This window comes from Anolis carolinensis, chromosome 2, assembly GCF_035594765.1.
Source record: "Anolis carolinensis isolate JA03-04 chromosome 2, rAnoCar3.1.pri, whole genome shotgun sequence".
NCBI classification, from domain to species: Eukaryota; Metazoa; Chordata; class Lepidosauria; order Squamata; family Dactyloidae; genus Anolis; species Anolis carolinensis.
This window is the reverse complement of record NC_085842.1, coordinates 129,268,939-129,286,122: the sequence shown is the minus strand read 5'-3', so window position 1 is coordinate 129,286,122 and position 17,184 is coordinate 129,268,939. Positions and strand designations below refer to the sequence as shown.

At 39.0% G+C, this 17,184-nt stretch overlaps 1 protein-coding gene and 1 long non-coding RNA gene across 4 annotated transcripts in view; one reads left to right on the top strand and one right to left on the bottom strand.

The window, feature by feature from the left end:
• Nucleotides 1-3,105: 3,105 nt before the first annotated feature.
• The window catches only part of LOC103279996 (CD209 antigen-like protein A), a 41,415-nt gene continuing 27,336 nt past the window's right edge, over nucleotides 3,106-17,184 (top strand). The window contains exons 1-3 of one of the 3 annotated variants that reach the window (XM_008117464.3): nucleotides 3,106-3,310; nucleotides 13,947-14,000; nucleotides 16,548-16,673. In XM_008117464.3, the coding sequence (XP_008115671.2) occupies nucleotides 3,232-3,310; nucleotides 13,947-14,000; nucleotides 16,548-16,673 (259 nt within the window). In that variant the 5' untranslated portion in view covers nucleotides 3,106-3,231. The remainder of the gene's footprint in view (nucleotides 3,311-13,946; nucleotides 14,001-16,547; nucleotides 16,674-17,184) is intronic. The other 2 variants (XM_008117463.3, XM_062973946.1) reach the window with 2 other exon arrangements.
• Nucleotides 16,423-17,184, bottom strand: part of LOC134297116 (uncharacterized) — a 48,424-nt gene continuing 47,662 nt past the window's right edge. The window contains exon 2 of the long non-coding RNA XR_010003871.1: nucleotides 16,423-16,637. This is a non-coding gene — a long non-coding RNA (uncharacterized LOC134297116). The remainder of the gene's footprint in view (nucleotides 16,638-17,184) is intronic.

The window sequence follows — 17,184 nt, the reverse complement described above, 5'->3', positions numbered from 1 at the left end:
TTGCATTTTTTTAAAAAAAAACTTGACATGTATTTATGACATTTATAATATTCCATGTTCAATGTGTTGTCGAAGGCTTTCATGGCCGGGATCACAGGGTTGTTGTATGTCTTTCGGGCTGTGTGGCCATGCTCCAGAAGCTTCTGGAACATGGCCACACAGCCCGAAAGACATACAACAACCCTATATTCCATGTTCCTTTAAAGGAACTCAACATTATGCCCCTCCTCTTGTGATTTTGTCCTTATTTGACAGTGAGTTAAGCACCCATGGTGCATCTACACTGAAGAATTAATGTAGTTTTACACTACTTTAACTACTTTTCATACTGTTATTGGCTATGTTTACAAAATCATCTGGCACCTTATCACTGTTCCTTATCCCATATGTTATAGCACTTTATGGAACCTGTCCCCGTATTTCTCCTTTATTCATTTGATTTTATCTATGGACCCTTGAGCGCTGCACTTGTCACCTTTTGCCGTGTGCAATAATTGATGCTCAGGCTTTTAAGTAACTGTCTTGTTATGTTGTTTTGTTCATTGTTGGAATATCTAATCTGCTGTTAAATTTTATACAGGAAATGCTGTTATGGTGTTGTTCAGGCTTGTCTCTGTGTAAGCCGGCCCAAGTCCCTTCGGGGAGATGGGGTGAGGTATAAGAATAAAGTTTATTTATTATTATTAACTACCATGTTTTATGGGAGTTGTTATTTTATAAGGTCTTTAGTCTTCTCTGCCAAAGATTGCTGGAGCCTCATTGTTGTCAAACACAACACCCTCCACCTCGAGGATTTATAATTCACCAAGGACTATACCTGGTTCACCAAGACCTAAACCAAATAAAAAGAATTTTGCTCTCTTTTCCACAGGATCTCTGCAGCCCCAGTGATGGACCAGCAGCCCCAAACCTTCCCCAGAAACTTATTTCTCATTTTATATATTTTATTAAGAATTTGTAGATATGTGCTGATTTGTACCAGTGCATGTACAAACCAGATCTGCAGCAGCAAATCTCTTGCAAAGACAACAGCTTCCTAACCATTTAATGAAATGTATCTTTCTTTACTACCTCTGCCTACATTGTGCCCGCTCTTTGCAGCCCTTGCCCATATTGTATCTTTCATTCCCTATCCTATCCATATATATATATATATTCAAAATATATTTTAAAATATGATTTCTGTCAGAGACAGCCACAGGGTCATCATATCCCTGTTGACCCCATGGAGGAATTTGTGTATGTGTACAGTTCAGTGGGAGGTTTCTGTTCTCAATCTGATATCGCTGATTATCTCAGTTGAGCTGAGAGATGGCTGGCCGTGGAAACGGAAACCCAGACTATGTGCACACATTGGATTCCTTTATTTTATACCCAAGGCTTGACTGAAGATCACTATCTTTTGTTCTGAAAGTTCGCATCTGTGTTTTTCCCATGAGATTTCCTCCTTTCCAGAGACTAAGACAATCAAACTTATTTCAAAACACATTTACATGTCCTAATTTGAACAATGGACTTTTATGGGCCTCGCTTCTTTTGCAGGGAAGCCGCCCCAAAGGCTGATAGCCCTGCCCAGGCCAGCCTCTTCCATCTCCTCCCATCCGCCAAAGAAGTCCCGCCTGGAGGCAGCAACATCACAGAAGTGTTAGCCAATCAAGACTCTGCTTCAAACCAGCCCTTCTGCTGGCCAATCAGGAAGGGGAGCGGGCAGAGTGGGAAACTTGAATGGCTGTCAAATGTATAAAACTTCATGTCTGTGTACTTTATGGTTATGTTTGTGCATTTTGATGCTAGCCATACTTGCATCCTTTCTGGCTGGATTGTTAATAAATCTTCTGTGGCTGCTGTTCTTCAATTGAGAACTTTAGATTTTAGCATGAATGCTCACCAGGGATGGGCCCTCTTTACCCACAGTCCTAGTCTAAATTCAACTTCTTAATCAAGCTACCAAATACCAGGCTTCCAGAACATTGAGCCATGGCAGTTCAATTGAGGTCAGACTGCATTCACTCCAGAGTGTAGATGCATCAGTAATGAACTTCATGGCTGAGTGAGGTTTGGGGTCCAGCTCTTACTGATACTAATGCTTTATCACACTAGAGCTGAAAGAATAGGCAAAGAGTATGCATCCCATCTGAAATCCTGTGGCTGTCTCCTGCAGAATTCTGGGGCTTGTAGTTTAGGGGAGGGGCCTTTATAATGCTCAGAGAGGGAGGCCCCAGGTCCTCACTAAACTACAAAACCCCTCTTGTTCATCCCTATAAATCACAAAATAGGGCCCTCCCACACAGCCATACATCCTTTGAAAATAAGACCTAGTAGAGGTTTTGCTGAATTGCTAAATATATGGCCTCCCCTGAAAGTAAGACCCAGCAAAGTTTTTGTTTGGAAGCATGCCCGCCAAACAGAACACCAGAGCACGAAAGATTGGTAAATGTACATACCATAGAGTGTTGTGCATGGAAATAATGGTAGTAACAAGAAATTCTTGATAGGATTCACAGTTTGTCTGGTTATGCTGGTTTGTGATGACAACTACTGTACAGTATCTAGTAAATGTTCATTTTTTGTTCAACAATAAATGTGAACTCTTCTTTATGAAAAATAAGTCATCCCCTGAAAATAAGACCTAGTGCATCTTTGGGAGCAAAAATTAATATAAGACACTGTCTTATTTTCAGAGAAACATGGTATAACCCAGAATATCAAGGCAGACAATCCACAGTATCTGCTTTGAACTGGATTATCTGAGTCCACGCTGCCATATAATCAAGTTCAATGTGCATTCTATATAGCTGTGTGAAAGGTGCCTTACTTAAATTAGATTCAGCATGATCCATACAAAATACAATCTAGCAATGTGCTTAGCATGTTGAAGAAGATCTTAGAAGCCATCAAATAAGCCAGAGCTTAGTAAAGTTACATTTGAACTAAAACACTGAACATCCCCCAGCCAACATGTCCACTGTACTCCCTGAATCAGTGTTTCCAAATTCTAACTATCACCGGATGAAGTACATTTGCTAGTGGAAACCAGTCAATTGACAGGTTTTGAATGAACTTCTGCAAGTGTTTTACATAGTGGTAATCAGGGCATTTCAGCAAAAAAGAAGGAACTGAAACTAGAGGTTGCCAGAGTTGGTGATACTATGAGAACTGGGTGGGGTACTACATGAATGGAGCTGAAAGGGCTGAAAACATCTCTCATTAAGGGAATCCCAGTCAGGAAGAATGGCACAGGAGGAACAGTATGGAAACTGGTTGCCCTTTCCTCAGCTGCCAAGTACTAGGACAGAATTACATCAGAGTGGTAAGACCAGAGTTGGTGCTGGGGGGAGGGAACGCAGAAGTAGAAGCACTTACGCTGTGCCTTGCTTTGACATGTGAAATAGCTGGATTACTCACTTTAGAACAGTGGTTCTCACCCCATTGTGTAGCCCTTCATACCACACAACAATAGCATTGCATCCCTCTTTAAATGCCCTGGCTGCATTCTGTGGGATTCTGGGGTTTGAGGTTTGATCAGAGCTCTCCAGATGGGAATTGTAAAGGCACATCCCTAAACTACCATTCTCAGGATTCTATAAGACGTTTCCATGCAGTTAAAGTAAAATATAGAACTATAATTGTGTTTTGTACTACCCAATTATGGTGTTGCAAGTTCACTTTAATGACCACAGTTGGTCTAAGGGAATAGTAGGTTTGTAAGTCTGGTCAGAAGCAAAGAAACTCTGGCTGAGAAATTCTAAATACCTGGCCCATTGTTGTTTAGTGTTGTTTAGCTTTACTCTAATTTATGTTATTGGTAATTTATGGTCTGTACTACAATCTGGTCTTGGTATTGTTTTTGCAGAGAGAATTGCATTCCTCCCTTTTTTTACTTCCAATTATGTAGTTTACTTGATTTTTATATTGACCATCAGATGATAACCATGTGTACAGTTGCTTCTTGGATTGCTTAAATAATATATTTACAATGAAGAAACTGTTGGTTTCACAAAATTCAGTTGATCTACTTTATTTCTTGATTCTAGGCCAAATTTCCTATAATCTGCTTTCTTTCTTTCTTTCTTTCTTTCTTTCTTTCTTTCTTTCTTTCTTTCTTTCTTTCTTTCTTTTGTATCACCGATGATTAACAAGAGTTCTGGTTTCCATGTGTGATCAATTTCCTCCTGCAGTTCAGCACAGAATCTTTCAGTTTCTTCTTATTCGTATTTATATGACACAGTGGGACTTTGCATTATATCCCTTGACTGCTTTTGCTTCATTTCTCCTCACTAATAATGATACACCATTTCTTTTTAAGATTTTATTTCTTGAATAAAACACTGTGTAAATATTCAAATCAAAATGTCCCATTCCTGTCCACTTTAGCTCACTCACTCAAATATTGCACTGTTTATACAATCCATTTATTTATTTCTTTTCCATATAATTTTATTGTAAATAAATGAGGAATGGGGAAAGGTACTGTGTTTTCCTGTGCCTAGCTTCCCCTAATCAAGGGTTCTTCCATCTCTTGTTCCTATAACATGTCTTGTGCAGCTTCAAACATTCATTTCACAACAAGCTAAATGTCCTTGCAGCTTGAATCCACTGCATCATTAGCCATAGCGCTATTTATGGTTGTCCTTTGCTGTACCCCGGTAACTCATTGAGTGCCATTCAACTGGGAGTTTCATCTTCTTGCACTATCACTTGTTTTGTTGTGAGTTATTTCATGATAGGATTTATGTGGTGAAGTGTGTTAAAGCACTGAGCTGCTGAACTTGCAGACCGAAAGGTCCTAGGTTCAAATCCCGGGAGCGGAGTGAGTGCCCGTTGTTGCTCCAGCTTCTGCCAACCTAGCAGTTCGAAAACATGCCAATGTGAGTAGATCAATAGGTACCGCTCTGGCAGGAAGGTAACGGCGCTCCATGCAGTCATGCCGGCCACATGAACTTGGAGGTGTCTACGGACAACGCCAGCTCTTCGGCTTAGAAATGGAGATGAGCACCAACCCCCAGAGTCAGACAGGACTGGACTTAACGTCAGGGGAAACCTTTACCTTTACCTATATTTAAAAGAGCTTTACCAGTGTCTCCTATATAATACTAATAAGTGTTAGCTATGGTGCCATTGGTTGTTGTCTCTGACAGATCTTCTGCCAATTAGCAGTTTGGCACATTTAGCAAAGCCTTTCTGACATGGAAGATCATACCAGCAACACTAATGCTGTCAGTATAGCCCCTTGACTCATAGGAACACACAATCCCACCAGTGCAGAAAAATAGTGCCATTGGTGGATCTGCCCAACACTTGCTAACATTTCATGGCATATGTTATTCCTGAGATCATCTGGAGAGGCCCTGTTCTCAATCCCACCTGCCTCGGAGGCGTGGCTGGTGGGAACAAGGGACAGGGCTTTCTCGGTGGTGGCTCCCCGGCTGTGGAACACCCTCCCCAGAGAGATGCATCAAATTCCAACCCTGTTGGGCTTCAGAATAGCCCTAAAAACATGGCGCTGTGCCCAGGCTTTTAATCAATAAATGGTGAAAATGACACGGACTGAACTATGGACAAAGCATGAGGAAGAACGGATCTGATTTTATGTTTGAAATGTATATTTTAAATTCATAATGTATTTAATAGTTTTAACTGTTTTATGTGTTGTTTTATATTGGTTTGTATGGGCATCTAATTGTTGCCACTGTTATAAGCCGCCCTGAGTCCCTTCGGGTGAGAAGGGCGGTATATAAATGTGATAAATAAATAAATACTGAGGAAAAACATACACATAATGACAGGCTGCAGCAGTTTTCTTTTTCCTGAGTGAACTGGGAAGGACAAGACCCCACTTTTATCTCCTCCACCCCAATGCATTAATTGAGTCCAAATTATTTTGGCACTTTGAACTAATTTTGCAGCAATTGAAGTAAACTTAGGACAAACAAGCAAAGTGGGAAGACGAGAGAGAAACTGCAATGTTTTAAAAGCACCTGTCAAAAGTGGGAGGAAAGATAAGTAATTGTCATGATTGGAAGGTATGCTGCCCATAAGTGTAAATCCCAAGATTCCATTATCCTATAATAGTATAATGTGAAAGGATCCCTGGTTATTCTCAAATTGCAGTTTGACCTTTACTTCCTTCATGGGTGTCTAACCTACACCAGCCTTTAGAAAGAAGTAGAGTGAAGTGGGCAGAGAAAAATATGTCTTTCTGCCAGTGCGATTCCCAACCTGCTGGAAGAGTCTCCAACTATGTTTTATTGTATGCTTTCTTAGCAAAAGAGATACTCAGCAACTTTGTCAAGACTCTTATACTGTCTCGGGCAGGAATCCGATAATTTATCCTGTCTAAACTTAAATCTTACAATAATATTTATATATAAAGACACAACTATTTGCCAACATTTTCTCCATCATCTGACTTTGCAGTTGCTTACTAGCAATCCAGACATTTCACTACTTAGAAATTGGGAGATAAAACAACACAAGACAATGAAAGTACTGTAATGATGGCACAATTATGAAGTGATTTGAATAGTTTCCATATCTCAAAAATATTCAATAGAAGAAATGAATTCAAGTTAAATCCAAGACTCAAAAGATGATTTACTCACAAAAAATGCATGAAGAATTAGTATTTATAGCTTTACACAACTAAGCAGCTTAACAAGGAATATATTATGATGGAATAATTAAACTTAAAAAAAATAATGCTTTCAAGTTGCATCATTAACATGGAAAGCTGGCAATCAAAGATATTAAGAATTAATTAATTCCAAAATAGATTTGCCTTTGCTATAGATCTATCCAGACTCTCATTAGGCTGCTTCTTCTTAAGACTGGCATCATCAAATGCTCCCATATAACCATCAGATCTGTTCCTCAAAACAATAACTAGACTTCTCAGGCTTTCCTCAGTCATGCACCCATTCTCTAGGAAACCCAAAAAGATCAAGAAAAAATAAGGGTAATCACCAAAAGAGTAAGCATTCAAAAATATTCAGTTTACACCACCACCCCCTGCAAAGAATGATCTATCCTACACTTGAAGCCAAACTAATGTCATGAGAGCCGTGGCTTCTTGGATTTTAAGTGTAGCACTCAGTGGAATTTAGTAAATGTGATGAAGTGGATGGTCAGTCCTTTCCTATTTCACTGCATACTTCACACAAGAAACAAATAATTTGCATAATATGAAAAGAAGGCTACCTTCGTTTAATAAAGGTTGGAAAGAACAGATGAGGGATTTCCAAACTAAGTTCCAGAGCTGAATAAAATAAAAGTTCAACCTCCACTTTGCATTCACACTTCCTAAGATGAGCATGAAGTAAGGAAAGTATCTTTTTCAAATCAAGGCATCTGTATTCCAGGTGAGTTGTGATGGACATTAGATTTTGCTATTAGCTCTAAAATATTCGCTTCTATCAGGTAGGACTGCTGCAAACCAATGGAATCAATTTACAGTGTTCCCTCACTAATTCGTGGTTCACTTTTCGCGGATTCACTGTTTTCAATAAACTCTAAAAGACTATTATAAATCATAAAAATTACAATTTACAGCCTAAGAAAGGGAGGAAGGAGAAGCCAAAAGGAGAGAAAGGAAGCCCAAGTGGCAACGGGAGGAGAAGGAGGTGATTTATCAACACACGATTGGCTGATAAAGACTTAAAATAGTGTACTAAAATAATGTATAAATATTAAAATAAATATAGCGTCCCTATGGATATTTACTTATTGCAGGTGGTCCTGGAACCTAACCCTGCGATAAGAGAGGGGACACTGTATATGTATTTGAAAAAAAGTATTCAGTTTCCTAAACCAGAACCATATCAATTTGTTCTCAGCTCTAACAGTACTGTTTGGTACAAATATTTAGAATAATGTGGTTTTGAATTTTGTGAAGCGACAAGGTTAATGTTCATGTAGAAATCTTGTTAAAAATGCTCAGGTAGCAAGATGTTTTGGTGTCAGCCATTATCTGAGTTTGGTTCCTTGAGTTTGGAAGGAGAAATTCTCTAAAAGGATTTCAGCTAAATATCTAACTACAACTTAGTTGGCGGCAAAGAGGGTAAGGAGAAAATTGACTGCCCTATCTTAGAGAGAGAGTGAGAGGGAAAGTTGTGAGATGAGGAAGCGGCCTTTCTGTAAAGGAATTGGGTGGGAGAGATCCAAATCCCTGCTCAATAAACTGCAGGAAGACCCACTGGAGCAGAGCTAGCTATCCTAAAAAGAACAGGCAATAGAAAAAAATGCCAAATAGTGAAAACGTTTAGCCAGGAGACTTACAATGCCATTTTGATTTCTACAGTTGATAAGAATAATTTATTCTAATTGAGAGTGAAAGAATATTAGAAGACATAATCATATTAGTCTGGACCAGTATGCAAAGGGATCTTGTAGTGCCTTTGAAACTGAGAGAAAAAAAGTATTTGCTTTCAATGCTTTGTTCTCTAAGTCTTAAAAGAGAGGGAAAGAGTGAGAGTGTGATTACAGTACTTGAAGATCTCAGTAATTTGTAATGGTAAAGAAAAGGAAAAAATATTCCTGCATGTTCTTCTGCATTTTTTAAAAAACTGAAAACTGTTCCACTAATATACCTTTACAAGAAAACTGAACATCTACACAATGGAAAGGGACTATGCTATCTTAAATCTTCAAGTTTAGATATATGCCTGGCAAAAGCTATGGGACTTTATCAAACATTTAGTTTTATGTTGTTCCTATGCCACGTCCTACTTCTTAACCGCATTTGTTAAGAAGTATAGGTAGTTTTGTTTTTTAAAAAAACCCTTTATAAATATGAAAATAAAGTATGCATTTAATGTTCTTATGTCACAAAAGTACTCTTCTGTGCCATAAGAGGCTGACTGACTTCTTAAACCTTTCCTGTTCGTGACCCTTTTCTGCATGAGAAATTTTTACATCGCCCCTGATATATAGGCATATAAAATAGATATAAAAATTAAACATTTACTGATAAAAAGTTAGCATTTATAAGGGCTGCTAAACAGGCTGAAGCATTTTCTGCAGAGTCCACTATAAATACTATACATCATTTCTAACAGATTTGTGTAAATAGGTGTCGTTCAGAAACCTTTTATGGCTGCCAAATTTTTCGTGACCCCAACATTGAGATAAGAGGACCCCATTTGGGGTCTGGACCCACAGTTTAAGAAGCCCTGATTTAAGACTTTATCAAATGTAAGATCCCCCCGCCCCATTTCCACACACTTCTAAAGCAACACGATTCCATGATATGACACAAAGGGATTTCTGCCTCCGGCCTGTGTTGCTTCTTCTCTGAACTGTCTCTGAGGTGTAGGGAAGCTGGGAGAGTGGGAGCCAGTTAGAAAGCATCTTCTGAGCTCTTGATTTCTGAGGAAACAGGAGGAAGTGGGGAAAATACACTTTAGATGGGATCCGTCAAAGGCAAAGTCCAAATAGAGGCATAGTTAGGATAGAAATGGCAACCTAAGATAAAGGACACAATTTTATCCTGCTTGTAACAGAAGCTGAAAGGGCTGGAAACTGAATCTTATTTTGACATTGACAACTGGCCAGCATTTTGTACTGTAATTAGTGGTAGCAGGCAAACATAGGGAATCTAGAGTAGACTACTTCAGGGGGCAGTGTGTAGGTTGCATGGTGCTTAGGATTGTGAAGCAGCTGCCTCAGTCTGCCCAATGGTAGAGATAACCCATGCAGCCATATCAAGAATGTTCCAACTACTGCTGCAGGCTGAGCAGAAGAAAACTGATATCTACTTTACTACACTTGGCTTCAGCTATTATCTCAGATGCTTTATCTGCATTCCCAAATACTTCTAATTCATCACTTTATTAAACTTGTTTAATGGACAAAAAATCCAATCATTTGGATTAATGGACAAAAAATCCTCCCCTACGAACCTAAACAGACCCTAAGATCATCCGGAGAGGCGCTCCTCTTGCTCCCACCCATGTCTCAGGCGAGCTTGGTGGAGACGAGAGAAGAGAGCCTTCTCGGCAGTGGGCCCTCGGCTCTGGAACTCTCTCCCCAAGGAGATCAGGTTGGTTCCCTCCTTGCACATCTTCTGCCGGGAATTGAAAACATGGATGTTTCGGAGCGCATTTGAATGAATAAGCCCACCAGACTTGTCATCAGATTGTTATCTGTCTATGTTTACAAAACTTTACGGCTCTTTATCACTGTCTCTTATTCCACATGACATAGCACTTTAATAGAACCTGCCCCGTGTTCTCCTTATTCATTCTGCTTTACCTACTGACCTTTGAGCTCTGCACCAGTCACCTTTTGTCGTGCATAAAAATCACTGCTTGGGCTTTTAAAGTAATTGTTGTGTTATGTCGTTTTGTTTAGTGTTGATATGTTTTAAATTACTGTCAAATTTTGTATATGTAATTGTCATGCTATGTTGTTATTCGGGCTTGTCCCTGTGTAAGCCACCCCGAGTCCCCTCAGGGAGATGGTGGTGGGATATAAGAATAAAGATTATTATCATCATCATCATCATCATCATCATCATCATCATTTGATAATGTCAGAGTAACCCATTAATTAAGGTTCCTACATTTATAGTATCGAATATTAAATTATAATCTGGGGAAAGGAAAAGTGGCTTTACATTATACTGTATTTTTTACATTTTATCTGGATAATTTGTTTTACAGTTGTAAAATTTTATGATTCAATTCCTTTGTATACTTGTGTGTGTGTGTACGCCTTTAGCAGATTCTTTCACTTTTAAAGCACTATACATATTGATGGTGCGCTATATAATAATAATAATAATAATAATAATAATAATAATAATAATAATAATAACAGCAACAACAGCAGCAGCAGCAGTAAAAAGACACCTCTCATTTGAAAGCATAAACATCATTGATGCATAACGATCATTTTCTAAACTATGCATGTGTGAATTGGCATGCACTGCCACTTCCATAATACTGTGAAGGTTTTCACACCATTCTATGGACCTCAAATGTGCTGCACACCTCAATTGCAGGTACAGTGACTTGTAGTGCATTTACATTTGCATTGTGCATTGACAGAATGTGATGTTTTCTCACTCAGCTGTAACTTTGCCTTTGGCTATTGTGTTCAGAGGCAGTATGATATCTTCCTGTCAATGTGTCATACACTTTTAGTGAGACAATAGGGATCTGCCATCATTCTCTTGTCCAAATTAAGGGCTGGAAAACAGATGATAGAACTATAGAATCATAGAGTTGGAGGAGACCACAAGGACTATTTAGTCTAACTCTTTTCTGCCATTCAGGAGTATACAATCAAAGCATCCCTGACAGATGAACTGTCAGGGTATTGTGTATTGTGAAATGTTAAATCAATCTGGGTTATTAGAAATGCCTTATGTGTTAGTTTTCGGCAAGGCATTCCAGTAGTTATGGAGTTAATGAGAGCCTGCTATGATTGACGTATCACAGGACCAATGGGGTCAAGCTTGTTTTGACTGGGACTTTCTTCTTGGTCTGTGGAATGCAGAGGAGTGTCTTATCTGTGTGTGTGTGAGTCACTTCAGCGTGAGCACTCATGGAGAAAGGACTGATTTGTTCTATTTGTATATAGTTATGTAAATAAAGATTTATTGCCGTTGGATTTTCAACCGAACCCTCGTCTGCTGGAGTGTGTTTGACCAGTGCTGTTTATCCACTTGGGAAGACAGTCTGGAAAAGGAGGTGAGACCGGGATGAATTTTTGGAATCCACTCTGCACTCTATCATCCCCTGACATGAACAGCCCACCTCTGTTTAAAATGGAGGCCACCACATTTGAGACAGCGTATTCCACTGCCAAACAGTTCATACAGTTGCCAGTTCTCCCTACTATAGGGCTTCTTCTGCTGAGGGCAGGTTTTTAGCATTTCACATTGTTTATTCCTTCTTATAACTTGGACACTTTGCATGAATTTCCCATATAGTTTCATTCAATATGCACACAATTTTTTTGGCTCTGTCTGTATATGACTAATCACAAAACTAATAGGTAGCACCTTATCTGCGTTATACAGAATTCTTGCTGTTGGGTATCTTATTTTAGAAGAAAAAGATGTTTTCTAGAACACTTTAAATTCTTTCTGTTACTATGTCCTAAAACAGGGGTCCCCAAACTAAGGCCCGGGGGCCGGATGCGGCCCATCAAAGCCATTTATCCGGCCCTCAAGGCACAAGGGCAGACGGGGGTTGGACTAAATGACCCAAGGGGTCTCTTCTCTTCCAACCATCATCATCATCATCATTATTATTATTATTATTATTATTATTATTATTATTATTATTATTATTAACATTGAGGCTGGGAGGCCATCTGTCAGGGGTTCTTTGCTTGTGCTTTCAGTGCACAAAGGCAGAAGGGGATTGGACTCAATGGCCCAAAGGGTCTCTTCCAACCCTCTTTTTTATTGTTGTTGTTGTTGTTGTTATTGCTCAGTGGTCAACTATAGTCCGGCCCTCCAATGGTCCGAAGGATCATGAACTGGCCCCCTGTTTAAAAAGTTTGGGGACCCCTGTCCTAAAACATCAAAATATGAAGATAAGCATTTGAAAAATCAATTTTCCTATTAATCTTTTCATGTGCCTACAGTACCAGATCACAATAATTTTATGCCAGTGTAGACCATCTTTTTCTTGATCTTCTATCTTTTTTCTTATTCTTTCAAATAGTTACAATTTATTCTGTAGCCCTATACACATTTCCAAGAACCTAATTTCCAGTCGCAGTGCTTTAGGCCTACGTTGTTCTGTATAGGATTGCACTGTTAGGCCGCAACTCTGTACCTACTTCCTTGGGAACAAAAAACATTGAACTAAGTGGGAATTTTGTTTGACAGACATTCTACTATTTATCAGTAATCCAGTATATATGGGCACAGATACCAGCCATAGCCTGTGAATTACTTTTTTTGTAAAGTCCTTATTTTTCCGATCAACACCTGAAGTTTCTCCATCTTGGTGCTGCAGCTAACACACCTGTTTCCAGTGGCGCTGAGCTGGCTTTGGTTTTTTGTTTTTTTTTAAATTGAGGATGATGTTTCTCCCAGCAAAAGCATTTTAGGCAGAAGATGCTGGAAAAGACCCTCACTTAAGCCCCTGGAATACTTTGCAGACAATCAGAGAGGACTGAGAAATATGGACTAATGATCTTATTAAGACAGCTTCATATGTCTAGTGCCAGACTTTTCTCTAATACATTTGCACTTCCTACCTTTACTGCAGCTTTGATTTATATGCTGTCTGATTTTATAGACAGATGATGAGGATGTAAAGCCAATTAATAGATTTATGTCCCAACTATTATAGGGCTGCAATGTTATGAGTATTTACTCATTCTGCTTTGTGCTAAGGAGCTTACTTCCTATTAAATGTGTTTAGGATTGCACACTGAAGCCTCCCAGTTTGAGAATGTACTTTGCAATTAAGCTGGACAAAAACAAAAGTAGAAAAGGAAACACTGAAATATCACATAAGGCATGTCAATTCCTTATGGTTTATGTGATCCAATATCCAATTGATTTCATACCACAGACACTTGGGCCAGATTGTCTGAAATTAAACTTGCGGTTCATTTCTGAAAATTATTATGGAGTTACCTGTGACCCTAATGGTATCGGACCTCATATGGGTACCATAGTATCTCATTCTGCTTACTCAGCTTTCCCAAGCCAGTGTAATGTGGTGGTTTGAGGGCTGGACTAGGACTAGGGGACCAGGATTTGAATCCCTGTTTGGCCATAAAACTCACTGGGTGGCCTTAGGCAAATCACACTCTGTGTCTCAAAGATAGGGAATCATCCCAAGAAAACACCATGACAGGTTCATCTTAGAATTGTCATAAGTTGGACCTTTGGAGTTACAACAGAGTTATTAACTTCCTTGGTTACAATGGCATTATTTTTTCAATTCCTAAATATTTTCTCTCTCTTCTCTTTGTGTCAGTAGAAACCTATGTGCTTGCTGGGCCATCGATACCTCCACTTCCTCTCAAAACAAGTAAGTTGGCATTAACCTAGGAATGGAAATAACATTTACTATTATTTATTCTCAGGCTGGCAGTTGGGAAACCCTTTTTGGAAGGAAAATAGATCAAAGAGAGTTTTGCACAATTTTACAATACCTGAATATTACAATACCTGAAGTTTTGCAGAAAAGTTGTTTTGTCTAGAAAAACATGTTTTCTATGCAGAAACAGTATATTCTGCACAGAAAACAGGTGGTGGGGTGTGTGTATGCCAAATGTGTGTGTGTGTTTCCAAACAGAATAATTCCTCTACAGAATTTCAAGGTTTTGAATACTGGGAGAATAGTGCAATGGAATTGTTTTCTAAACTTTTCTTATGACTGCCTCTCTAGGAAACTGCATTTCCCCTTCCCAGGGCATTTGTGACCCTCTTTTTACTGGTCATGGTCAGTAATAAAGTTTTGCTGTGGTAGTGCAATGGAATATTAATTTCTTACACAGCAGGGAGAAAATGATTAATTCATGCACAAGAGAAAAATATTTGAGGATTTACATTCCTGCATTAGCCTAGGGATCTGCCCTTGCCCTGGCTATTTAACATCTACATGGAATTGCTGCAGGAGATTGTTTGGAACCTGGGGCTTTGGTGACACCAATATGCAACTAATGCTCAAGACAACCACATTATCATCTGTACATTACAATTCAAAAAAAGCTGTTGATATTGTGTCTGCAGTACTGGTTTTGGTACTGAGCTACATAAGAACAGACTGAAACGTAATCTATACAAGACAAGAGGCCAGTGGAAAGGAAGATGGGGAAATTAGGATTCTGAAAGGTATTATACTCTCTTTTTAAAATAAAATTTGAAGTAGATTTCCTGGATGTACCAACCCTGGATGTCCAAACTCCACCAGTGAGCCGAAATGCTGTCATCCCTGCTCATTACGTGGGGTTAGGGCACAGGACCCCTGTGAAAATGGAAAAACTGTGAATTTAAAAATGTATTATTTTTACCTTTCTAGGAATAACTGAGTCCTTAATAGTCAACTTCCAATGAAATTTTTCTGAAGGACCTATCCATGACTAGAGAAGTGATCCTTTTAGGAAATGATAGGTCTTCCAATGCGAATCTATAGTTACTTCCTACTGGAAGTTGACCAAAGAATTGCATTGTAGAATGTAACGACTCCTAGAGAGAACATATTAATCAAATCTGTGAATAATCAAATTCCCAAAGCGAAACCCAGAAATTTGGAGGGCTGACTGTGTTTTTGCCTTAGTTGAATTTGGTGAGTGAATTCTGTCCAGTTGTAGAGATTTCTGATCTGGTCATTGCCTTAGTGACATCATACTTTGAATTTAACATGCTTCTTTTTTTCTTAATGCTGCAGCCAGGCTGTTGATCAGGTCTAATTATAGGAGGCATGTGGCTCATTTATTGACTGCTAATGCATTTATGACTACAGTGCAAATATGTCTAAAATGGCAAATGGCTAGGAACAAAACTATTTGAGGATCTGCTTTCTTCTGTACAGATTTCCCTAGTTGCTCTTTAATCTTGCCTAGAAGTCCTCTTCACTGTCCTGGCAACATCTGTGCATATTCGCAGTTGCTGCACCCACCAGACTTTGGACCCCCCCCCCCAGAAAAGAAATCCCATCTTGCCCCTTGTTAATGGCTTTTTGCTGGCAGCAAAAACTACTGATACAGGCCTTTGACCTATGAAAATACATCTCTTTGTTGCTTTGTGTGTTAACTTGTATTTTTAACCTCTGCTTTTAGCTGACTGATATGATATGCTTATAATTGTTTGTAATGTTTTTTGTGATGGTAGCAGAGATGATAAGACATTAATTTGTCCAACTCAGCTGAGTGTCAGTACATAGTGGCTAACATGGAGATGAACCTTACCTAAAAGGAACTGTGAGTGATTAATGGGAATTATACAGTTTAATAACTGAGGGAGCTCTTCAACTCTTAGCTCCCAATGTTTATAACTATTTATCTTTGTCTTCAGAATGAGAGAGGACAGGCAGGATCTCTAACTAGACAAAAGGAATCACTGGGGGAATAGTCAGGATCAGGGTATTGAATTGCTGATGCTCTCCAAGGCCAAGGGTGTGGGAGAGAAAATGCTTGGAGCAGGGTACGTTGTAAAAGGTGTAGCATCTGAATGGTAATTTACAGGAACTGGAGAACACTTTTTGTATGTTTTAGTGGCACAATAGGAATCCTAACAAGTTATTAGTGAGCCACTCCACAAATTATATTTCCAAACTACAGTAACAAGCAAATGACTTGCCATTTTCTTTTAACTCTCCAAGATCTCTTCTACCCTCTGAAGAGACTACACAAGCGGGGATCACAGGAGGGCAAAATAACAAAGCTGTAGAATTGTATTTGAACAATTTTTTGAAAGCAGAAATATAGATTTTTTTCTAACCACCCATATGCAGTAGAATCACACTGGATTTTATATAAATTGGTTTGAATTACAAAGAAGCTTGTAACAAGTCCATTCGTATAGGTGATTCTGCTCTGTCTTCTGAGCTAGTGCCAACTTTTCTTCCATTTAGATTTACCCATCTCACTGCATGAGGATGACGATTATGATGATGGGGGGTTTGTAACTCCAAAGGTTCCAGAAAGTAAGGCAATGCTGTCAGCTGCGGAAAAAAGAGAAGACACGGAGAATCAAAATGGTATGGGAATTTATCTAGTGTCTAATTTAATATATGTGCATTCACTGTGTTAGTCTTTTCACTGACTTCAAGAACTGGAGCTGCAATAGTAATGCATGGCTCACTTGTTTCCAGTATGTTAAGATGTATGAATTGGGCAGTTAAGAAAGTGTCACAGGATTCTGTCCCAGCAAATAAAACAATGTGGGTTTCATTGTGATATAAGTATCTTCCATAAAAAAATGAATAGATAGAAGTGAATTTCCCCAAAATAAGATGGATCAAGATTATCTTATTGACTAACATATAAAAGCTGGTGAAGTGTCAAACTTTTAAGTGCAATTAAATGGTGTTCATGACTTCATCAGATGGAGCGGGGGAAAGGGGGAAAATCGTCTTCATCATCATCATCATCATTTACACCCTGCTGTATTTCCCCCGAATGGGCTCTAAGCGGCTCAACATAAAAGCATTAGCATTTGTTATAAGCCACCTCGAGTCCTTTTTGGGAGAGGGGGCAGGATACAAATAA